Below are 26314 nucleotides of genomic sequence, written 5' to 3' on the forward strand. Positions count from 1 at the left end.
GAATTAGCAAAGACCGAACACCATCAAGCCGCACATCTTTGTTTCCTTATTTATATTTCATCCACATGCTCCGAAAATTAAATATGATGGGTCCCAAACTCTGTAACCACTAAGCACCAAGGACAATGTCCGCTCCTCGCAGTGCTAACGGATACAAGTCCATAATGATGTCGTGTCCTTGCACCCGTATACCGACCTGACGTCACAATCTCTCCGCCCTAAGCTTCGTGCCGTCTTCAATAGCAACATCAAATCCCGTGGTCAGTCAGCATCCAAACCCAATCTCCTCACTAACCTCTCATCTAAAAAGTTATGTGTACTCCCTAAATCGATGAGGATGTGCACACAATGCTTTCTAACGAGTCCATCTACTTGTAACGTCCTCGGCGCAGAAGTACCCGAATATGCATGCATCGATATTTCAGCTTGGATATCTTCCTCCACGCCCTCCTCAACGGTCTCCTCATGGACCTCCTCTAGACATTCTCCATCATCAATAGCCTCATCACCCTCCTCAATACCGTCGATAAGCATCACACTCCCGATTGGTTTAGAACACCGATGACTGCAGGTGAAACGCTCATCACATCGAAAGCAAAGACCCTTCGCTCTTCGCTCCTCCACCTAGGCAGGTGTGAGAGTTCGAATGGAGGGTCTTGTGCCTCCTCTATCATCGGAAGAAATTCTCAAAGGTGGTCGTGGTCTAATACTCGTAGCCGCTGTTTTTGAAATCGTAGAATTTTCAGTCGGCGTTCTAGGTGCAAACCGCCCATCTCGGTTGTCCCAATTTGTTTTCGCTACCATCTTTAGAACCCTATGCTTTTGTTCCATCCTCACATCCTTCTTAAAGGCCTCCTCAAGAGTAGTAGGACATAGAGCATGAGCGGATGCTTGTATCTCATCCCGCAGCCCTGAAATAAATGTACTCATCAATGTCCGTTTAGGACAAGGTGGCTCACAACGACTACTAACTCTCTCAAACTCAGCCTGGTACTTCAATACGACTGTCTTTTGAACCATCTTGCTTAATGTGGCAGCAAAATCTTCATATGCCGCAGTCCCAAATTTGCGTGTAATCCTCCTACAAAAATCAGCCCATCTAGTAAATCCACCACTATAAGGAATCGATCTATACCAATTCAATGCCGTTCTTTGGTGGTGAAAGCTTGCCATCTGAACTTTTGCATCTTCCACTGTACTTTAACAATCAAAATATTGTTCAACTTGAAACACCCAATCCGTTGGATCACCGCCTTGGAATTTTGAAAAGTCCAAGCATGCAATTCTTCCCTGAGTAGCATTGTCGGGTTCGCGAAAGATCCTTGGTTCAGGTCTAAACCTTTGTGCAAGTTGATCACCTTCTCTAAATCCTCGAGCACGACCATCACTATCTCCATAGGGATCAACCTCATCCTCAAAGTGTCAATCCTCCTCATCGACGAAGCGCGCCAGTGCCGCACGCCTCTCGGGTTCCACCACCGCCGGTCTTGGGTTTTGCAACGGAGGTGGGGAATGATGTGTGGGCATAGGTAAGAGGGGATCATTGACACTCGCATGACGCACCTAGACTTGTGGGGTATTAGTTCGATGGGGTCCTATCGCTGGTCCTTCTTGAAACTCCGATCGCCTTTAAAGAGATAATGAATCAAATCGGTTTCGTGACATATTCCTTGAAATCATTGTGATCCTTTTGAATTGAGTCAACTCTATGTATCAATGTATGGAACATGCCCCTAATTTTCATCCATATTCGCACTCATGGACATTGGTTGACTCGGTCCTACCATGGTCGCTCTAAAGGAATCGACCTCACGGTTAGGGTCATCGTGGATCGGCAAGATTTCCTGTGATACAGAAGGGTTTATCTCGAATAAACCCCCTTATGCCACTTCTCCAAACAAGACATTGTTCATCATTTTCAAAATTATAAATTTATTAGTTGGATATACAATGGGATAATTCCTAGTTTCTCAAAAACAAAATATATTGACAGAGTTTGATGAATTTTTGACCAAAATAGGCTTCCTTGGAATTTTATTTGCCATTTTAGACTAAGTTTATTACAAAGGGGATCTTTTTTGGCTTGTTCAGCTCCCATGTCATAACTCAATAGTGTAATTGCTGAATAATTGAATGATTTATATAGAAGATAAATTTTTGAACTGTTCAGTATCTTTTTTCACATAGTGTACTGAGTACTCTATCTATTAAGCATTGAATATTCTCTATGTGAATTGATGAACTGTTAGCAGCTGAGTTGGGCAAACATATGTCCCCATTTGTTAATAAATTTCATTGCTGGACTATTGTAGTAAACAATATTTTATAACAGACTCATTTTGGTCAAAAAACTCTAGTTCGACTCGAATTACTGTAATCATTCTAGCAATGACATACTATCAGACGACGGTTCACACCCACATTAGCGGCGGATAAGGAATTGAAGGATATTATGTGCAGGACTAGAATGGAACATATTCGGATCCGGGTAATAGGACCTGATTAGTTCTGTCGAAGTCTCGAAGAAGATAATATGACGGGTTGCTATCCTTGTCTGCAGGAGGCAACGGATGTAGCAGCTGAAAGCCTGAAACAGTAGGGGTGAGAGGTGCTGCGAGCCTCAAGCAAATCCGATACGCACCACTTTGTTGGCATTTGCGGGGCCGCAAACTTAATTTGTGGCCCAGATTTCATTCCCTATTATTATTATTATTATTATTATTATTATTATTATTTTTTGAGGCCTCTCTCTCTATCTCTGTCTCTCTCGCATTCCACTTCACCCACTCCTCACTGTTTCTCTGCTCCTCATTCCCCAGTTCTATCTACTTAGGCGTTCAACTCTCTCCTCTCAGTCTCCTATTCCCTACTTCGTGCCAACAGTAAGTTCTCTATTGGGTTGCGGTTTAATTCCTGTTTATTTTGTTTGCTCTGTTTGGTGTAGATCCTTTATGGGTTAATTTTGCGTTTGCTTCATCCTTCTCCTATTTGTTTACATGCTTCTTATATTTAGACGATAACAACGGGGAATTTATCAATGTTTCCGTCGCTAAAATGTCTACTTTTAGATGATGAGATCACTATTTAGTCGCGACGTTTGCTTGGAATCCTTATTGAATTTATTTGAGGTTTTCTGGTATTGAATTTGGTCGTCTGTTGTGTCTATGGTTTCTTCTGCATATTTTATCTTTGTAATTCGAGATTTTCTTGGACATATATGACTCAGGTAGGTACTATACTGAATGTTGTTTTCAATTGGATATGATGATGGATATGCTATTTTCCCTATCAAGGAAGAAAATTTTGATTTAGGATTTCAAAGATTTTGACTTTTCACTGATGAGATCAGCATGTCTTATTTAGCCTGCATTTTCCCCAATCTGCCTATTCTAGTACCATTGACGTTCTCAATATAAGCTTCAATTATGATTCTTACTGTCTATGACAAGGACAAAGAAAATTAGCTCTTATTTTTCTAAAAATGTTTGGAAATGCGCAAAGGATAAGCTAATGTTGTGTACTTGTGTGGATTCTATTAGATTGATTTTCTAGGCAAGGTTTTCCATCTTTTCTAATTTCATTATTCTTCATATTGTTTGCTTCCTTTTTTAAGTTAACTTTGGGGGTTATCTGAGTTGTAACCTTGTTGGAGTTTTCCGTACTAGTGGTACACATATCGGACGTTGAGACGGCATGGTAATTGAGGTGCTTATGCTTCCTAGACCCTTAAATCAGTGCAAGTACCAATCCGAGGGAGATACGGAGAGTGGTTTAGCTAAATTTGTTAGCCTATTTTTTATTCGGTTTAAGATTCTTTTATTTTATTATCTATATTTAGGTCTATATGGCTTGTATCTTAGGCATACTTTGGAGTTAAATGAGTTTATCTTCCTTAATCTCTCTGTCTCTCTTCCCAGCTTTCTCCCTATCATCTAGTAAATCATTTATCTTCCTCCACTCTTAGCGACTTTCACCTTCACCGCGACAGTACTCTTTTTCACTGTTTGTAACATTTTTGTCTCCGATTTCTTTCCCTTTATCTCTCTTTGCCTTAATCGCCTCTACCTCTAATACAGTTTTTATTTTTGTCCGTTATAACAATTGTAGGTTAATCTTAGCCTTCAACCATCTATTGTATCTGCATATGCATCTCATTCGCATCCGCAAGTCACCACTACCATATATTATCGAACCACCTCCATCAATTACTCAACCTCTACTCTATTATTACCTTCATGACTAGCCTTCATCACTGGTCATCCTAAACCCTAGCCATGTTTCATAATCTATTGCATCACTGTTGAGCTATCATCCATCGACACTGCCGCTTGTCGCGTCGCTTGGGAGGAAGAGGAAGATGACTCAAATTGGATAGAAAGGTGGCTTGAGTCACTAGCCTTTGCCAGCTTGATACTGCCAATCGTGCGTCTTCGCCGCTTGCCGCCACTTGAGAGAGGAGATGATCAAGAGAGGGAGTGAGAGGAGATGAGAAATATCAGGTTACGTTTAGACAGATTGGCAGAGAGGGAGAGAGAGAGAGAGAAGAAATTTGGGGAATTGTTTTACTTGAATTTGTTTACATGTTAGCATTATCTGCTCTACCACCTAAGCAGGCTACAAGCTTGCTAGGCACTAAGGAACGCCAAGGAGGCCCGTTCGCCATGTGTGAGCCACATTTCGGATTGAGGCATGATCTTTGCACCACCCTATCAAGGCGGCCGCCTTTGACGCCATTCAAAACACTAAATAGTAGGCAGTTTCTGAGGGCACATCTTTCATGAGACTTCCATAGGGCACTAGAAGTCCAGCTTACTGAGCACCATTTATAAATGATTTTAATATGTCAACAGTCTTGTGCCCCTATCCTCCAATGCATAGATATATATATGCTGCATTGTTTTTATAATTTGAAGTCCTAAGGTTTCAATTTTGATTTGAGCAAGGAAACAAATATTAGATGTTTGTGTTGGGATCGACATTACCATAGATTTCAAAGCATTTCTCAAAGAGATCTCTTGCAACCGATATTTCATGTGGATGTTCCAAATATGCAAAGATAGGAAAAGAAAATCTTATTTTTTATAAGAGAAAATTACTGATAAATATTTCATGCTGTAAAGTCGAAACTATAAGAAAGAAGGGTATTTTAGTCATACACAAGCATTTGAGAACTTTAACAATTCTTTATTAGGAATATTCTATGAATATTCTATTAAACGCTGACCATAATACAATTTTGAAAGATCAAAAAGATTTTAGTGGCAATTATAATATTTTAGAAAATGCAATGGAAATTTATGATATTTTAAAAGTTTCCAATCGTAATTATGTAAAACCCTATATTTCTTTCATCTTTGATTTTTTTATTTTTTTTCGTTGGATCCATCCCTTCACTATGTCTATCGAATGTCATAATCCATAGTAATCATTGGACTCACGAAACAAACTTGAATAATTACATGTAATTTGCTATAGAAATGTGGTCTTCCTTGTTTGTCCATAGGAAATGTTGGAGGACTTATTAAGGGGTTTGGAAATGTTGCAGAAAGCTTGTGGGTTAATGTTTCAATCATGTGGAAATAGTAATACTTTCAGCAGATGTCATGTTGTTTAAGAGAGAAAAAATAATTGAGGATTTAATGCCTGTTTATTCAGTTTCTCTGGAGGCTAGATAATCTTATGAGTAAAATGAGTTCTCTCTGCTGTAATCATGTTTGTCTTAGTTTTTTTTAATATAGAAATTGGAAACTGAATTAGCAGCCCATTGGGAGCTTTGGCACTGTATACTATGCTTAATATAATATGTGTGTGCACTCTTATTTCACATATATTTATAGCAGATGTCCCATCGAGATGATCATTCTGTTTATTTCAGGTCAGAAATGATACTTTACAACAATTAAACGAAGTACAAGAATATGCTGCCTGGAAATATTCCCAGGATGATGTGCTGCTCCCTTCTGAAAGTTTGCAGATGTCTCACTCATTGATTTGAATATTAATGATTTACAGTTAATGCCATATATGGCTACTAGGGTTGCTGGTGGTGCTGTGGCTATTGAAAGAAGCAGATATATTGAGAGACGTAGCTTTTCATGTTCAATGAAGTCATTATGTTATATAGGATCAACTTGTACATGCCAAAAGTTCGACTTGAGGAAATCAAATCATGGACATCTTTTCACTGCTGATGGAAGTTTTTGGCTTGTCAGTGGAAAGTCTTACTCGTGCATGTTCTCCAGAAGTCATGTTGTTTCATGCCATTCTGCTGGCACTCATAGTAGTGAAGCTAAGAAATGCACAAGGAGTTCTGAAGTTTGCACAGATGCTTACAGGTATGTGTGACCTTACACTAATACAATTTTGTTATTTTCCTTGTTTCCTCTTGCTTCTGACCTTGGTGGGTGAATAAAGAACACTAGAGAATGAGGTATCAATTTGAAATCTTCCTAGTCCTGATAGTCTTGGAGTTTCATATATTTTTTATGTAACAAATGCTAATAATTTTGCTGAAAAGTTTTATTCTACTTTGCTGTTCTATACTGCTATAATCCTGAGGGGAACTAATCGATCTAATGAATTTTTGTCCATGTTATATAGCTTGCTATACCTTTTCCCTTCTTTGTGTTTTTTGTCATAGCAGTCACGAAGCATCATAATCACCTAGTTATGAAGGTATATATTCTATAATGACACAGTATATCAAATATGTCTAGCTGTGTTTAAGGTCACTAGGGAAAAGATCAAAATCGTTAAAGCATAAGAACTTCTCCAAATGCTATAAAATTGTCAGAGAGGAGACTTGAAAATGATGAGTCCTTACCATAAAGTAGAAATCAACAGAGTATTTTACGTTCTATCGTTTGATAAGCTTGAAGTTACGATGAATGTGATATGTAATTCAAAATTCAAACAAGTGAAGTATGGTGCTCAGTGATATGTTTGACATGTTTACTTCCAATGGTTGTTAATGAAATGTACTTCACTAGCAAAAGTACTGTGATGAAGAAGGAAAGTCATAGTAGTGCTCTAGCAATTTACTCTTGGTGTACTGTAGCTGGCAATGCTTAGTTCTACTCATGCTACAGTACCAAGATAAAAGAGGGCCTAGTTTGTTGTGGGTTAGAAAGATGGTTAGTCACTATATGGGTTTGTTGGTGTACCACCTAATCTTATGTTATACGTTGGGGATATCGTATCACATGTATGATTTATATATATTACTCTTCTCAATGAGAAAGAGAAATAGAATTCCCTTTTGTATCATGGCATCATATCAGATATCTTGAGTTCAAATCCTATCAGATCTATTTGTTATTTAAAATATAAAACCTCTATCTATTTAAATTAAGTCCACTTCTTGGCTTATAAAAAATGTGTAAGTCTATAAGTGTGGAGGAGTGTTAGAATATAAAATATAAAATCACCAATCTCTAATAACTTAAGTTTTTAGAATAGTTTGTGAGTTATTATAAATTAGAGCCATATAGGGCTTCCTTTTTGATCCTATTCACTTCTTGTGACTAGACTCCTAATATACGGAAGCCCCTTCCACTCTTCTCGTGCAGCCCATATATTTTCATCTCATGTGGAGGGATTCCACATGCAGCAGAACTTCTACAGCATGTACACATGAAAAATTCTCATGCAATAGCTGTGCAAATACCAGGGATTTCTCCTATATGGAATTGCATTTCTCAAGCTTCATGATCTCCTTCCTGAATTGGAGTCTTCTCACGCATTGAACTCTCCCTAATTTCATGATATTTCTACCATGTTCGACATCCCTATCGTGAACTCTCAACACGTTGGGCTCTTTACAATTGCATTGAACTCTCCTCTCTACACAAATCCTTTTGTCCGTGAATAATGAATCCTCACTATCAAAATTAAATTTGTTCATCGCAAACTTCGTGTTTGATCCACCTTGAGTTTGAGGGGGGTTTGATTTATATATGTATATGCAATCTTATGTTATATTTTAGGGATACCATATCACATGTATGATGTAAATATATCTTTTCTTAACGAGAGAGAGAATAGAATTCCCTTTCATATTAGGGTTAAATGCAGACATTCATCATTCTGTATAACAGAATTTGTTGCCTAATGATTGTGTCCATTGGTTAGAATCTGACTGCTTACTCGTCTATTATATTACGTGTCACACTTTTCGGTCTTTGTGAGAAGAAGTACCCGAAAGTTTTATTACATACAAAATCTTGAACCATCTGTTTTCGTCTTCTCATGTTGGGCATATAAAACACAATGGTTCACATGTTTTCTACAATTATACTACACTTCATGGGTAAGAAAATGTTAGGGAACAAGCATCATCTTTTTAAGACAATCTAGATTACAATTACAAATAGATTGCTCCAAAAGTCTCCAAATCAAGGATTACTGAAGAGTAGAATAAGGAACTAACTACAATTTGCCATGTGTAGGATGGTAAGTTTTATGATAGACAAAAGACAACATTGTTGATTCAACTATAATGTGGATGTCCATAATGTAATTTGCTAATTTCTTTTCCATCATCTAAACTCTTAGCACTTGTATCATATTGCATCTTGCTTGTAAATCCCAATTTACTATTGACTAATTGTTTTAAAATCATTCTATTTCTTGTTGCAGTGATCAACTTGAAGAAGAACTTTATGGAGAAAGTGGATCTCAATTGAATGGTCATCAATCTACATCTGGAAGTAAATCAATCTACTCCAGTCAAGGCTTGGCTGAAGCTTGTAAATTTGTTTACAATGATGCAAAGTTTGTCAATGAAAGGGCTCAAAATGACATTTTGTTGCTTTCACGGTACTTATACATACCGCCACAATGAGACACTTAATATGATATCCTACTCTCCATGAGTCAGTTTAAATTACTGAAAAACGATGTGGAAGAACTATTTTCATAACAAACTCTTGTGCTTTTGATAGGCTTCCAGATCAACGGTTAAGTTAGGAATGTAACTATATTGGGCAAATGTCATGTTAGTGTATTAGTTTACTGTTTGAGATATCATGAACAATCTCTTCAAACCCTCGAGAAATTTTTTACTTGTGCCATCATTAAAATCTCAAATAAAATTCAGACACATTTTGTCCACCCTTTTAGTTATCCTGTACTTTTTTCTTGAACTTCAAGAATGCATGAATATCCTCATCATTTTAACCTCCTTGATCTATGGTTTTTCATTTATTACCAACCAATATACTCTGTTTCTGATGAATGTTCCCTATTTGGAAAGAGATTGGTAGTGCAGAATATTTTTCGTGTTAAGAAAGATCTTATAATTTGGGTTATAATTGCTTAGGATATTCTATTTGATATTTCCATCCACCTTCATTTATAATATCCATCTTTGAATTCCATTGTCAATCCTTTTTCCAGTGGCATAACAAGGCTGAATGATCGTGCACGCCAAGATGTTGCTGTTTTAGGGCTGGGGTTTCTGAAGCTTGATGGTACGTAGTTGATCATTTTTATCTTATTTCTAGCCTTGCTTTCTTTTGATTCTTCCTATAACTTTAGTCTAATTTTTTTAATCTTGATGATGTTGGGAAGCTCGTGCAAGAAAGGACACTCAGAAGATTGACCGTGGTGTGAAGAAAAAAGCTGCTCATTTGAACTACATAGCCACAGTATGTTGTATTAGTACCTGGACAAATAATAAATTAAGATCTACATGCAGCTAAACATTGTGATACATATATTACATGCAGATATTAAAGGACAAAGCTCAGTCGGACTTGAAGCGAGTGGCAGATCAGCATTGGAGTGATGGGGCTTTAGAGGTACCTTTTTAACTCATTTGACTACTCTATATCAGTATTGGGACTTTCTAAATGGCTATATTTTGTTTTATCAACAAATGTAAAATTTGTTTTCTTAATAATGGACACATGGAAGATTAAATAAACATCTATTTTTAATGATAAGAATAACATATTCTTTTGATTAAGTATAAAATTAACATATTGATCATTTGTGTTTACGGAGGACAATTGCAGTTCTTGATAATATGAAGTCTCCATTAATAATACATATATATTCTTTAATTGTAAGCTTGTGAAAAAACTAATGCTTTTCATCTCATCTTATTATATGTTAGCCTCAATACTTTGCAAAGTATTTCTAGCATGTCATCTGCATAGTAGCTATTATATGATAATTATCCTTTATGAAAATTCTTAAATATATTATATATCCTCCTAAGGCCTTTTAGATATGGAAACACAATAGAGAGAAGAAAACCACAAATCCAACCATAGACATCATTCTACAGATGTAGATATATGATTCATTTATGATCCCCACATCTAGACATCTATGGCTGTTGATTGAAGTTCTTTTGTAAATTAATGTCTATTTGTGTTACGCTAGAATAATCTCCTAAGCAAGGATTGTCGTGCCAATTGGTGGCACTGTCCCTTCTGTTCCTAGCATTGTTCTGCAGCTATCTAAATAATATGTAGAGGTGGTAGAGTGATGGAGAACGAGGCGCAATATGTGCCATGCCTTCTGTTGGTAGCTAGCCACCACGCACTGTGCCAACAGCAAGGAAGTACTCTCTTTAGTGATATTATTAGTGATGCATAAGGCATCAAATAATGTATATCTTTTTACATGTTAAAAAAACATACGATCAAATATAGTTCACCTTCTCTCTTTGTAACCAACTTCACCAAATGCTAACTGTCTAGGTTAGCATGCCTGCCTTAAGGGGATGGAGTTTCATTTGATCCATCTCCTCAGGTTTGAGTTTATCTAGTTTTAATCATGGTTTCCAAAATCGGCTAATTCCAAGTTGGATCGACCATGACTGATCTTGATCTTGACATGACTGGTTTTGGTCTGGGATTGACTAGTTTTAGTTGTATCCATTGTATCAGCTGAATCTAGTCACTTCGCACTCCGATGAACCCGGGTGAGTATTTTTTTTCTCATTTCTCTTTTCTTTTTCACCCACTATTTAACTCCCATTTTTTTAGTGTTGTAAAATAATAGTAAAGAGAGATATCTCTCGCTACTATTGTTTTGCAATAGTAATTTATTAGCATAAAAAATTGTCAAATTTAGATCAAAATTCATCATAGTTTTGAGTATTTTCTTTAGTTTTTAACCTTCATAGGTGATTATTATTATTTTTTTCTATATTTTTCAAAATTAAAAAAAAATGTATTTTTAAATAATATTTATAATTTTATGTAATTGAAATAATCTGATGACTTTGATCTAATATAGGCCGGTACAACTGATACATATTATATTTTCTATCGGCCAATCCCAATCTCGATGCCGAGTTTTGTAACCTTAATTTTAAGTAAACAAGTATGTTGTTTGATCTCCATATAGATGCTAAAATGATTCTAAGAGTAAGGAATTTATTGTAGAATTGATCAAAAAGGTGAGCATCATGTGCAGTGTTAGTATTTTTGGTTTTTATTTCTTTATCATCTAAGTATCTAGCATTATATGCATGGCTGTTCTTATTTTCTGGGGATAACTGAAGTTTTGACATTATCTTTATGGTGTCTGAAACGGATATAAGCTGTTAAATTAATTTCAGTAGGTTATCTGAATTTCGGAACTTTAGGTATTTTCATAAAAATAGCTGCTTACTTTAGTAGACCAATTGGCTGATTTACTACATTTCTCACATGTTAGACCAACGATACTTGTTATATTTAGAATTTTATCATACACACACACACACACGCCCCAACAACACTTGTTATATATATATTTTTTATCATATATAAATATATGTATGTTTGTGTCAATTTTTTTCAGACTAGAAAGCTTTGAAAGATTCTGACTCAACCATCTATTAACTATATCAGACCTTTTCCTTATTTTGGTCTGATCTTCTTTGACTATCAATTTTCTGCCAGGCTGATCTTCGACGAGCCGACGTTGTTGTTAGACGCCGTGCCATGGAGGATGCATTCATGGCTCTGAAGGTAGATGGCATAATGATGTCAATAGATAATTAATGAGCATTTTAGTTCTTTCTGGACTGTAGTGACATTCCATTTTATATGTTACTACTTTCGTTATTAGAGGACATTCTTTTGCCATACTGTCATATGTAAGATAAGAGGTGACTTCTGTGATAATCATCACAGGGCAAAAATCAGCATGAAGAGACTTCTTTAACATAATGTATCACATAAAGCCTTATATAATATAGATAACAAGCTTCTCTGGAAACTACATTACAAGACATGTTCATTCTTTTTCTTTGTCTACTGCAGTTTGTTAAGGACATCCATGACATGATGGCAAACAAGTTGTATCAGCAGTGAGCTTCCTGTTGAACTCCTGATGGTTAACTATTTTATTCTGATGGTGTTTGAAGCCCTTATTATGTCTGATTGTTGTACATTCATTTGCAGTATAATGTCCTTTGTAATGCAGTTGTACTCATGGTGAAGCCATTTTTGCAGACCTCCAAAGGAAGGATCCATTTCTATTAGTAATACGATGGGTTTCATCACCCTTGAAAAGAATGGGAGGGCTGTTGATCTCTTTGCTCGAGAACTCTCTACTGATCGGGTCACTGCCATTGAGGTCTTTTCTAATTTAACCTATTTATGCAGTTGATAGTTCATTGTATTCAATTTTTGTATCAAATATTTCTTTGGTTCTTATTTAGGATGCATACTGGAGTATGGCATCTGCCTTATCTGAGGCTGATGGGATTGACTATACAGATCCTGAGGAGGTGAAATTTTGTATTTCTTTTGTGATATTGGATAATAATAATTCTTCTCCAATAATTCCCACATTTTTACTCATTGTTAAATTGATTTTTGATTTGGGAAGCTTGAATTGCTAGTAGCAACTCTTATTGACCTTGATGCAATGGATGGTAAAACCAGCGTTTCATTATTAGCTGAATGTTCGAGCTCTCCTGATGTTAATACCAGGTATTTTGTCTCAGCATTATTCTATTAAATAAATTGATTAATATTAAGCTTTGTCTATTTTACATGCAAATATATGTTTGCTGAGTCCATGATCCTGTTTTCCTATCTGCAGCATAATCCTTCCTCTGATTTGTTATACCTTCATGAATAGTTCTACCTAAAATCATTGAATTTGAAATATTATCTCGAGTACTTGCTTTTTGTGCAAAACTTGCACTTCAAAAATAGTAGATTGTAAAAGAAGATAGCCTGGTATACTCAAGGGTAAAGTCATATCCTAGAATTTGATTCAAGACAAACGAGCTTCCTAATGCAATGAATAAGGATTCGATGTACAATTTATCATGTAAAGTGTCTCAGTTCCACAAATGCACGTATGTAAATTATAGTACTTTGAAACCAGCTAAATTAGAGAAATTATGAAATTGGATGTAATCCTAGTTTTTTGATTGTCAACTTGATTTAGTGGTATCTCATTTTCTTTAATCAATTGTCTTGCCTTCACCTGTTAGTGCGTCCATTTAATTCTTTTACTCTTTTAAGAGTGACATGCCATCTCGCAAGACTTTACTTTCTCACCCGTTGGATATGGATCACCTCCTCTTTAGTAATCAATCTTTCGCCTTTTGATACGATCTCTCCTTGGGCTAAGGCTCGATCTATCCTGATTTTCAGATCTGGACAGGATCTGACACGGAACTTTGAAAATACATCCCGAAAGATGAAGCTGTCGGATCGATGTGAAATTTTGATATGTTGTAGCCCCGGAAAAGAGCTTTCAACAAATCTAGTTTTAGGGAAATCGGACGGTGGGATCTAAAGATATCGTTCGATTAGTAAACGAACGTCAGGGAATCCGTCTTTGGATCCGTGGATTGAGGCACGAGATCCTAGGTGATGAAGGATGGTGGTGGACCGGCAGTAATGGGGTGGCACCGGTGAATACGTGGAGGTGGAAAGGTTATGGGGTGATGGAAAGTATTAGGGCAAAGTGATAGATAGATTGAAAGAATGGGGAGGAGTGGGCCGCCCCGAAGGGACTAGGGTGAGTGGCCGGTCGAGGGGGGTTATAAGCGGCGTCGTCGGGGAACGAGAGAACGAGAGAGAAGAAGATGAAGGAGATAAGGCAAAACTCAATTCATTCAATAATATGATTCCATGGTTGCCATCCACACCTTTAGAGGCTAACCAAACAATTCAAAAATGATAATTATTAACCCTAAAACAGTAGGTTTTTGCCGAACGCACATTTTGCATTCTCTGTATGTGCAAACGTAATGCAGGCGTTCGCAAGTGTGTTCTGACTCGAGCTCAGTCTTCCTAAGGAGCCTCTTGTCAATGAAGCTGTGGGTGGAACCGATGTCGATCAAGATTCTCAATATGGTTTTCTTGACTACACCGTTCACTTGCAAAGTCTTTAGCGCGGCTGACCCTGAATAGGCGTGGAGGGAGATTTCGGCTATCATGTCCTCCACAGGTTGCTCCTCAGCTACTCCTCCTTGCTTCAGCTGCAATCTCATCTTCTATCTCCTCCAATCCATTTATTAGCACCATTAATCCCATCGATTTAGCGCAGCAATGTCCTAGTACAAACTTCTCATCATAGTGAAAGCATAGGCCTTTGGCTCTTTGTTCCTCCACTTGAGCAGGTGTGAGTGCTCGTCCCGGACCTCTAGGTGCGTACTTCACATCTTGGGAGGGCTTCAGGGGTGCTTGAGGAGGTACCATTGCAGTAGCGGTTCTTGGTATGCCGATAACATTTTCTGCCACTATGGTTGGTTGAGTTGGATTGTATCTTCCTTGGCTCGTCCAGTTCTATTTGAGGTGTAACTTCATGGCTCAATGTTTGTCTTCCATGAGTAGTGCATCTTCGAAGGCCTCCTTTAAGGTTCTAGGCCTTAAAGCCCTCACGTCGTCTTGTATGTCTCCCCGCAGCTCGGAGATGAAAGTGTTGCGAAGTTGCTGATCTATCCATGGGGGTTGGCATCAGCTACTTATCCTTTCAAATTCTTCTTGGTATGCCCCAACCGTGATCCTTTGCAGCGTTTTTGAGAGGAGAGCATCGAAGTCTTCATACCCCGACGCTCCAAATCGCCGCGTGATATCGGCACAAAAGTCGACCCAAGTTTCAATCGTCTAATGGGCATTGACTGCTCGAAACCAATGAAGCGCCGCATCTTCAAGGTGGAAGCTCGCAAGCGTCACCTTATATTCTTCCGTTGTACCCTAGTACGCGAAGAATTGTTTCGCCCTATACAACCAATCGATCGAATCACCACCTTTGAACTTGGGAAATTCGAGATGCACGATTTGCCCACGGATACCGTTGTCTCGATCCGGATCATATCCTAGTCCTTGCCTAACCGGAGGAGGATGCACCATGAATGGTTGATGATCCCTCCTTCGATTTTGGTTGATTCGATGCGGTTCCGGTTCGTATTGCCCCGCCCGCAGATCTAGATCTCTAAGATGATCTCCATAGTGGTTCGCTCGTCGGATAGGCTCACCTGCAACTGGGCCTGGTGGAACTATCCTTGCTCGTCTCTGCCAATAGAGTGGTGGTAGTAGAGGCTCTTGTTGGTGCAAATTCTGAACTAGTGGCGGCGGCGGGTTCATGGGGAGACTCGCGTCGTGGGGTCGATCGTGCATTTCAGTTCGCCATGGCTTTCCTTGTCACCCGTAATTCCCACATCATCTCCATCATCATCTGGTTGTTGATGGCCATTTATTTGGAAAGAGACTCAAACATGGCTTGAACGCTAGGCTCTTCCGTATTCAGGTTTGGTCGGGCGGTTCCACAGGTGGAAGTTTCGCAACCGTTTCCCTCTCCTCTATTGGAGAAATCTCTTCTTCCTTATATCGCCGTGCAGCCATGGCTCTGGTTGTCGTCGTAGGAAGCGCGTGTCCGAGAAATGGTGGCTCTGATATCAAGTTGATACGATCTCCCCTTGAGCTAAGGCTTGATCTATCCCAATTTTCAGATCTGGACAGGATCTGACACAAAACTTTGAAAATACATCCCGAAAGATCAAGCTGTCGGATCGATGTTTTAATATGTTGTAGCTCCAGAAAAGAGCTTTCCAACAAATGTAGTTTTAGGAAAATCGGACGGTGGGATCTCAAGATATCGTCCGATTAGTAAACGAACGTCAGGGAGTTCGTCTTTGGATCCACGGATGGAGGCACGAGATCCTAGGTGATGAAGGATGGTGGTGGACCAGCGGTAATGGGGTGGCACCGGTGAATACATGGAGGTGGAAGGGTTATGGGGTGATGGTAGAGGTTAGGGCAAAGTGATAGATAGATTGGAAGAAGGGGAAGGAGTGGGCCGCCCCGAAGGGACTAGGGTGAGTGGCTGGTTGAGGGGAGTTAGAAGCGGCGTCGCCAGGGAACGAGAGAATGAGAGAACGAGAGAACGAGAGAGAAGAAGACGAAGGAGACAAAGCAAACTCAATTCATTCAATAATATGATTCCATGGTTGCCATCCACACCTTTAGAGGCTAACCAAACAATTCAAAAATGGCAATTATTAACCCTAAAATAGTAGATTTTTGCCGACCGTGTTCGAACGTGCCCGGTCGCGTTCGAATACATATTTTGCGTTCTCTGTATGTACGAACGTGATGCAGGCGTTCGCAAGTGCGTTCAAACGCACTCTACCCGCGTTCGAACGCGACATACTGAAAAGTTATTTTTCTATGAATTAAATACTAAAAAAAGAATAAAAGACACCCCTAAAGTGTATTCATGCTCGAGATGACATCGGTGAAGCCCGAATCTTGTCACCTTTATAGAATTGTTATCTATTTTTAAGTCTATTTTAGGATAAAGGTGTAGATGAGCCAGTTTTGAGCAAGCTAACCCTAATGAGACTTGCCTCAAAATTCTGAAAAACTAAGCTTGAGTGTGGCTTGAGCTGGTTAAGTTCCGTCTCAAGGCTCACTCAAATACTGCTTGTTGTGGCTTGTTTCTTGGGTTGGCTTAATTGTCCAAATCTATATCGGGAGAGCTAATCTCTTTTTCTGGCTTATGATTAATCTACAAGTGCATATGATTTATTAACAAAAAGAATGAAAAAAAAATAACAAGCCGGCTTAATATTAGCCCTCATTTGGCTTAGAGAGGTAACTAAACTGTGGTAAGGAATGATGAGCTTAGAACCTCATTCTGCAAAAGAAGCAATAGATGATCCTTGGAACCAAGAGGATATATGAAGACTGATATTCAAGAACTTTTAGGTGATATGAGTATAAAGGAATGACAAAATTATTTCCCGCATCAACTCAAATTTGGAGCTTGCAAAAAGAAAACCAAGCTGCTAGCTACACTTGAATCATGCTGCAATTAACACTAAGGTAGCTCTAGTGGCTCACAAGCTATTGAGGTCAAGGTTTTGAAATTAGAAAACTCACTCAAAAATTATAGAAAAACTCACTAAAAAACTTTGATGAATTCCAATTTGAATTTGGTAGAGTGGTTGAGAAAAAGAGAAGAGAAATAAGAAAAAAAAAAACGCTCACTCTGAGTTCACCAGAGTGCAAAGTAGCCAGAGGGGCGTATCTAATCAGCTACCGGATGAGCTCAGTGAAGTGTGAGGGGTGGGAGGAGAGTGCATGAGAGATGGAGGTTAAAAACTGAAAATTTGAAGAAAGGAAAAAGATAGTTGAGGATATTAATTATAGGTTAGATATAATTTAGGTTCCAACTGAATCTTAAAATAATTATTTTTTTACTAAGTTTCAGCTGATACAACCGAGTTTCGACTGATTCGTGATGCGAACTGGGTTAGTTTGAATCATATAATGGGAATATTGGGCTCAATTAGTTGACTGTATCTAGTTTATTTGCTTTTATAGTTTAGTGAGAGTCTTAGTAGGTTAGGATTTTATTTAATTAGCTAAATCTAATTATGCGCAATTTTGAAAAAATATTCATAAGATATTTGTTATATATTTAAATATTATAAATATTAGGAAACCATATGGATAAGATTGTTGACCTCATGATTTATAACTTTTGTATTTAAAGTTTCTTTAAATTCTGACTTTATCTATAGTGAAACGAAGGGCTAATCCGAGAAGGATAACGAAGATTAGTTTAGTTAAGTTTGTTTAGGGGTTTTATGTTTTATTTTCCATAAATAGTGTATTATGGCTTGTATCTTAGGTATTCATGAATGAATCGAATTGAATGTTTAGTTTTGTCGTAAGACTCTTCTCCCTCAACTCCTCTCTCTCATGCGACCTCGTTCTTCATCACTAAGCCTCATTCTTAACTGCAATTAATGCTACCACTACCCTTCCTTTACGTCCTCTCGTCCCCTGTCGTCCCTGAGAGTACGGCCCATTTTCTCCCCTCATCTAGTTTTATGCTTTATCCTACTTTCACTGCCATCTTCCACCTTCCATAACCCTAACCCTAGCTACAACTCTATTATCTACCTTCCATATCCATCTTATTATCCCGTGACCTTTGATCAATATTCCCACCATATCTCTTGATCTGCTCATCCGATCGATTTGATTCTAGTTGCGTTGGATCCCTGACTTCTAGAGGACAACCTATTAGAATTTTAGGTCTTTTGGACAGGCTAAGCCTTACTCGTATCCCATCTCTTGTCTTTCTCTCTCTTTCCCCCCCAAGCAAATCGGTGCTTCTCTTTTATAGATCCATGTGGCCATCGACGTACGATGGACTCTTCTAACCCAGATCCAACTCTATCAACCTTTAGCTGAAACTCGCTCAATCCGAATCGAGTATCAGTTGATATCTTACCAAAATAAGTCAATAAATCTCAATCCATTTTAACTTATACATATTTGGATCAGCCAAAACTGGGAACCTTGGTTTTAAATTATTAAGCAAAAATGTGTCGGATTTGAACCCATGATATCTTAATCTGATATTATGTTAACTCACTAACTACTCTAAAAGTTTAATCTGTTTATAGAATGATTGTTTTTATATTTACATTCTAACAACATAAAAAGCTAGATTATTAGTATCTTTTTGATAAACATCTCACATTCATCTTCATGGAGATTTGGCTACTGCAATCTCCGATAAGCTTGAGTATGTTTTTTTTCTTTCTATTTGTTTTCTTTTATCGTTCTATTTCCTTTTTCTTTTTCTTTTTTCTCTCTTTTATCCAACTCCACTCTGATGCAAGACAACGTCTCGATTGTAGAGTTGAGAAGTAGAGAAAAATAATCAAACCCGTGGAATCCACTAATTGGGGTATCGGAATCCACTAACAAATACTCAATATGCAAAAGCTCTCAAAATATTCATTAACCCATAAAAGATGATTACAAGCCTTTATATAGGCAAAATAAAGTAAAAGACAAAAGACGAAAATAGCCCTAGAAGATGACTAGTCACAATTATCGTTAAGCCAAAGGGCCACGGGTGCAGCATTTTTGTGCTTACGAGAATAAATGTGACGAAAAGTGGTGTCCCCACTAACTCTTCCGGGGTGGAAGAAACTCGACCCAGTCGAGTGGCTCTGATAGTACTCCAAAATGTCAGGGTCAAGCTACTGTAACTCCTCGCGAGTGATCCACGTACAATCGAATCCTGGTCGCCCGTGCCATCGAACAAGAAAATGGTGAACCCCTCATTCTGCAGTAGATGTTATTTGATCATTATCCAAAATAGTGTCTATCTTTTCTTGTGATGTGGATGGGAAATGAGAAGTGGTATGTGGCACAATAGAGATGTCTGGAAGGGTAGTAGATGTATCATACGGTTCGATGGGAACATGCATAGGTGGTTCGTAGACTGTTAGATCCTGAATATTAAAAGTACAACTAATGCCATAATCAGGGGGAATATCAATGACATAAGCATTAGCAACTACACGTTTTAGAACTTAGAAAGGTCTTGCACTATGAGCATGCAACTTCCGTACAGCTCCTGAAGGGAATCATTTCGGGTCTAAGACGAATCATAACATGATCTTCTCCAACATCGAACTCCTTAACATGTTTGTGCAAGTCGGCATGTATTTTATACTGCCGATTACCTGCCTCAATTCGCTTAGTGATCTCTTGATGCAAAGAATAAATATGATGTGCAAATGCTTCGGCAGACTCAGAGACTCTAGAATGAGATGACATAGGCAACAAATCTAGAGGTTTGCGTGCTTTAAAACCATAAACAACTTCAAATGGGCTCATGCCAATAGACCTATTAATGGAGTTATTCCATGCTAGTTTTTGTTATGATTACTCACGAGACATCGCAAAAGATTTTCAAGACAACGATTAACGACCTCAGTTTGACCATCGGTTTGAGGATGATAGGCAGTAGAAAATTTTAATTTTATGCCAACCATGTGCCATAAGGTTTTCCAAAAATAGCTCATAAAGCGAACATCCCGGTCAGAAACAATAGTTTTTGGAAGACCATATAACTTGACGATATGGGCAAAATACAATTTGGTCACGTGAGACGCATTAGAGATCTTAACACAAGGAATAAAGTGGGCCATCTTAGAGAAGCGATCCACAACCACGAGGATTGAATCATATTTTCCAAATATGCGAGGTAATCCTAGGACAAAATCCATACTAACGTCCCTGCCATGGGTGATCGACACAGGTAACGGGGTGTAAAGTTCAATGTTTTATTTTCTGTGCTTTGCTAACTGACAAGTCCTACATTGACCAACTAATTTTTCGACGTCACGTTTGAGACTTGGCCAATAGAATTGACGCTCCACTTCCTCAATGGTCTTATCACGTCCAAAATGACCCGATAGGCCACCGACATGGATCTCCCAAACAAATAAGTCACACACGAACGTACAGGGAACACAAAGCTTGTTAGCCTTAAATAGGTAACCGTCTTGGAGGGAATAACTGTCCAAAGCTAAGTTCGGATTAGCCAGCAAAGTGAGAATGATTTCACCAAAGTCCGGGCAAGTTGTATAATCCTACTTCATTTTGTCAAACCCAGTGACTTTGATGCTAATGGCAGACAGAAGGTTAACCCTTTGGCTAAGCACATCAGCTGCCTTATTCTCAACCCCAGCTCTATGTTTGAATACAAAAGTGTACTCCTATAAGAACTCGATCCAATGAGCATGTCTCGAATTTAGTTTCTTTTGTGAATTTAGGAATCGAAGAGCTTCGTGGTCGGAATAAAGCACGAACTCATGCGGAAGTAAATAATGGCGCCAATAGCGTAAAGCTTGAATAACCGCATAAAATTCCTTATCGTAAGTGGAGTACTTTTGCTTTGCCTCATTTAGTTTTTCGTTGAAATAGGCAATAGGATGGCGTTCCTTGCTAAGAACACTGCCGATCTTGATGCTTGAGGCATCACATTCCACCTCAAAGGCTTTAGAAAAGTCAAGAAGATGCATTACAGGCGCTATTGTCATTTTCCTTTTAATTTTTTCAAAAGCCTTATTTGCTGCCTTACTCCAATGAAAATCTCCTTTCTTCAAGCAAATAGTGATCGGTGACATAATAGTACTAAACCCTCGAATAAAGTGTCAATAAAAAGTAGCAAGGTCATAAAAGCTACGCACATCATGAATATTTCGTGGTTCCGACCAATCAACAATTGCCTTGATCTTTTCAGGGTCGGCGCAGACTCCTTCTAAAGTAACCACAAATCCTAAGAAGATAACTTGATCGACAAGAAAAGAACACTTCTTCCTATTGCCATAGAGTTGAGCAGCACAAAGTGCTAGACAGACTTGACGCAAATGGTCCAAATGAAGCTCTTTTGATTGACTATAGATCAAAATGTTATCAAAATACACCACAAGAAATTTTCCCATGAATGGGCAAAGCACTTGTGTTATAACATGCATGAAAGTGCTTGAGGCATTTGATAAACCGATAGGCATTACCAACCATTCATACAACCTGCCTTTCGTCTTAAAAGCAGTTTTCCATTCATCGCTTGGGCGAATTCGGATTTGGTGATAACCACTTTTAAGATTTGATCTTAGAGAAAATTGAAGCACTTTTAAGATTCGGATTTGGTGATAACCACTTCCTGCCATCATATCAAGCATGTCATCAAGTCGTGGAATGGAAACACGATATTTGATTGTTATTCTATTGATGGCTCAACTATCGACACACATACGCCAGGATCCATCCTTCTTTGGCGTGAGCAAGGCAGGCACAGCATAAGGGCTTAGGCTCTTGCGGATGAAACCCTTCATAAGAAGTTCATTTACCTAATGTTGCAGTTCAGTATGTATTTTGGGGCTCATAGTGTAGCAAGTTTGGGAGAGAAGCTCCAAGGACAACGTCAATTGTACATTGGATATCGCGCAAATGAGGCAATTGGTTCGGCAGATCATCAGGGAACACATCTTGAAACTCATTTAGTATAGGAGCATATTCGTCGGATGATGGAGTGAGGGTAGTGCGCCTAACTTTACGAGCCACCAAGGCAAACACAATAGAGCCTTTGGTTGCTTCCTTTTCAAATTCTTTAGAATTTATTATGTGCAAACACTTTTTACTTGGAGCATTTTTCTTGTTATCTTTATTAATTATTTTAGGACGCACAGGATTTATCTTAATCTTTTTGCCTTCAAAAGTGAAGGAGCACGAGTTGGAATGTCCAAAAATAGTTACATCATGATCAAATAACTAAGGGCGGCTTAAAATTATATGCCCTACATCCATCGGCACAATGTCACACCACACATCTTTCTTATAAGAAAGGAATGTGATATGAACGAGGCATCTCTCATTTATAGCAATGGAAGAATCATTTACCTAAGATATCTCATAAGGATTCGGATGAGGTGTAGATTTTAATGCATCGCAAATCCAGAGAAGGGGCTTTTTGAGTGCGTTCGAACGCGATCGGGCGCGTTCGAACGTGATTGATGGGAATCCTCTAGAATTAGGGTTTTATATTGTTTTAGGACTTGTTGGCTAGCCTCTATAAATATGTGGATGGCAACCAATTTTATTATGCTATTGGATTATTGATTTCTTGCCTTCTATCTCCTCTCTAGACTTCTCCCTCCTCCTTCTTCACCATCCTTCCACATCTACCGTTGGCAAGGTTTTTCCTCGCTTCTAATCTCCCTCGACTATCGAGTCACCCCTCTTCTTTGGGATCTCGACCACTGTCGAGTCACCCCGTGGTTGGTTCAGTATCCAAGCCAAATCTTTTCGCTGACCTCTCATCTAGAAAGTTGTTTATACTCTCGGAATCGATAAGGATGTGCACACAATGCTTTCTAATGAGTCCGTCTACTTGCAAAGTCTTCGGCGTAGAAATACTCGAATATGCATGCATCAATATTTCAGCTTGGATATTTTCCTCTGCGCCCTCCTCAACGACCTCCTCATGGACCTCCTCTAAACACTCTCCATAATTAACACCTCCTCATCCTCTTCGAGAACGTCGATGAGCATCACACTTGCGATCGGTTTGGAACACCGATGACCGAGGGTGAAATGTTTATCACATCAAAAGCAAAGGCCCTTCGTTCTTCGCTCCTCCACCTGGGCAGGTGTGAGAGTTCGAACGGGGGGGTCTTGTGCCTCTTTTAATATCGGAAGGTCTCAAAGGTGATCGTGGTCTAGTACTAGCAGCCGCTATCTTTGAGCCTGCAGAATTTGGGGATAATGGAGATGAGGGTGGATGAGTGATGTTGTTTAAGTGATTAAGACGAAGGGGAAGAACTGGTTAAGATCCCAAGGAAGAGGGAGGACTCGACAGAAGAGGGTGATTAGAAGTTAGGAGAGACTTTGCCAATAGTAGAGGTGGTAGGTTGGTGAAGAGGGAGGAGGGAGATTAGGGTAGAGAAGATAGAGAGATGATAGGAGGCAAGAAACCGCGCATTTCACGTTCTCTATTTTTGCGAACCTAATGCAGGCGTTCACAAATGTGTTCAAACACCCAACCGCGTTCGAACGCAACATATAAAAATTTTATTTTAATAAAAATAAATAACTAATGCAATAAGAAAAGACTCTAACTAAATGTATCAGCCAACTCCGATCCTGACTCTAATATTTTGAACGTTGGCTGAAATCATATTGATCTAATGCGCATAATGTTTTTATCTGAGCAGATTCATCAAAATCAACTTGATTGTACCAATTGGGGTATAAATGAAGTTTCTTAGGCTCGGCTTGAAATTAATTTCAAACTAAAACCATCTATTTAGGCTCAATTGATCCCAAGCCAAACTTGAGTCGAATAAATTCGAGCCAGAGTCAAGCTTGAGTTCGGAACGAGCTAAGAAAATAGGAGGAAGAGAGAAAGAGGAAGGAGAGTATAGAAGTTAACGCCGACCTATTCGCTCTCACTAGCGTCGTTCTAATTTAGAGCAAAGAAAAGAAATGTGGAAGAATGAGGAGAGATGAGAGGAGAAGAGAGCTAGGAGAATGAAAGATAGATGAGGGTAAGAAATTAAGAGAGGGAAAGAGAAAGAGGAGTTACTAGGGGAATAGTGACATGGATACGAGGAGGGTTGTGGTGGCCGCAGCATTGAGAAGAAGGCCGTCGACGATGCTACAATTTTAGGTTGAAGAGTGGAAACGAGACGGGGAAGGAGAATATGATCGGTTTGTCATAAGGAGAAAGCAAAGGATAGATAAAATAAGAAAATAAATGTGAGTCAGAATAATTGATTAAATGAGATAGAATGAGAGAAAAGATAGGATAGGTCATACAAAAAAGAAGAAAGTACTAACATAAAATAAGTAACAAAATTTGAGTGGCTAGCAAAATGATAGAGGAGAGAGAAGAGGGGATAAAAATAAATAGATAAGGACAAGGTATTAAAATAAAGCATAAGGACAAAGTATCAAAATAAAGCTACTGAAAGATAGCTATTAAATTAAAATCCAACTACTATAACTTTTATATAATATAAGTTAATATATATTAATAATTTTGAGCTTTTCGAGCTGAGGCTGAGCGAGCCGACTTGTGCTCAAGCTCTGCTCGAAATTTATTCAAGCTGACAATTTTATTTATACTCGACTCATTTATATATGAGGTGAGCCTGAGTTGAGCCATAGCCGAGCTGAGCCTGAGTCAAGCTGTAGCTGAGCTGATCCAGAGCTGAGCTCTAGCTGCTCATTTATTTTGACAGCCCTATATACTAGTGATCACATTTGGAAGTTGAACGTACATCTTTTTTGAAACCATTGGTAAATCCTGCTATTTCGAACTTTGTTCTTATGTGGCACTTATTAATGGTAACGGCAAGCTTTGAAATAAGTTTGTTATAGTAGTTACTATTCTCACATTGATTATGCCCAAGTAATGTTGCAAAGTTCAGACCACACAGCCTAGGGAAAGCATGGCCAGGAGTTAGATTATGCACTTGCTATTTGAGCTTCATATCTCTCTTTAGTTTAATTTGACAATCCATATGGTTCTACAAGTGATAGTACAACATGAAAGCTCGAAAGTATTTACTTGGTAGCAGGTTTACTGTCGAAGAGGAAACATCACACAGGAAATTATCTTTTGCGTGTTAGGTTTTCAAGTGAAATGAAATATGCATGCTTGAGCTGTGTCTCGATATTCATTTTGCAGGAAAGCTTTGGCAAATGCCTTGGCAGTGGCTCCATCTATGTGGATTCTTGGGAATGCCGGGATGGGTGCTTTGCAGGTAAGGAAAGAAGTTCCTCTTTCTAGGAATGTCAATCATCATTGTTATCCATGTTATCTTCATGACTATGGGGCTAACTATAGAGCACAAAGTTAATGATGAAAAGACTTAAAAGAATATTCCAAAATTAAACTAGTAGGAACCACCAATCTACTGGAAGAGTCAAATGGGCTAACTATAGAGCACCAATCTACTGGGAGAGTCAAATGGGCATTTAGACAATAATTCTCCCTTTTGATTTCACTGTCATGTTGGGAGCCCTTTTGGATTCTGTAGCTGGATATACATGTTAGCTTTCTTTTATAAGTGTTCCAATTCAAGAAATTGAGCACAGAATTAGTCTGTTTCATGTTTCCTATGCAGAGATTAGCACAAGATAGCAACCCTGCTGTTTCTGCTGCTGCATCTAAAGCCATTAATGAACTGAAGAAGCAATGGGAACTTGAAGAAGGTGATAGTTTGAGGTTTATGATGAATCAACTTTCAGAGGGTAAGAAGAGGGATGATGCTGATTCTGATGCTAGTGATCTGTCATGACATGATACGACAGGTGAATTCTTGGGTGGTAACCTACAGCTAATGCGGGATATTAGACGATATCTACAGATAACGTGGATAATCAAAATATATATTTCATACAATTTCCGTTATCCAAGTCATCTGCTCTAGAACTGTAAAACGAAATATCTCCCAGCACTTGAAAAGAAACAGTTTTGAAACATCATAATTACTACATAATTTAGCAGACTTTGAGGTTAA

The 26314-nt window shown here is 38.5% G+C and overlaps 1 protein-coding gene across 1 annotated transcript; it reads left to right on the forward strand.

Moving 5' to 3' along the window:
- The first annotated feature begins 2741 nt into the window (after nucleotides 1-2741).
- LOC140781817 (senescence-associated protein OSA15, chloroplastic) lies at nucleotides 2742-26314 on the forward strand. The gene is made up of 13 exons (XM_073128056.1): nucleotides 2742-2882; nucleotides 5876-6335; nucleotides 8638-8817; nucleotides 9397-9470; nucleotides 9571-9647; nucleotides 9729-9800; nucleotides 11901-11969; nucleotides 12264-12310; nucleotides 12456-12579; nucleotides 12665-12733; nucleotides 12835-12938; nucleotides 25480-25555; nucleotides 25919-26314. Exons 2-13 carry the CDS (start codon nucleotides 6016-6018, stop codon nucleotides 26090-26092), a joined length of 1386 nt encoding a protein of 461 aa, XP_072984157.1. The 5' UTR covers nucleotides 2742-2882; nucleotides 5876-6015; the 3' UTR covers nucleotides 26093-26314.

This window comes from Typha latifolia, chromosome 2 (assembly GCF_019914945.1).
Source record: "Typha latifolia isolate L0001 chromosome 2, TyphaL0001v2, whole genome shotgun sequence".
In the NCBI taxonomy this organism is placed as follows: domain Eukaryota; kingdom Viridiplantae; phylum Streptophyta; class Magnoliopsida; order Poales; family Typhaceae; genus Typha; species Typha latifolia.

Excerpts from the sequence above, each read along its gene's own strand:
- LOC140781817 (XM_073128056.1), top strand. The coding sequence starts at position 6,016 with ATGCCATATATGGCTACTAGGGTTGCTGGTGGTGCTGTGGCTATTGAA. Across the intron at positions 6,336-8,637 it reads GTTTGCACAGATGCTTACAG|TGATCAACTTGAAGAAGAAC; the intron begins GTATGTGTGACC and ends TTCTTGTTGCAG. Across the intron at positions 12,580-12,664 it reads ATCGGGTCACTGCCATTGAG|GATGCATACTGGAGTATGGC; the intron begins GTCTTTTCTAAT and ends GTTCTTATTTAG.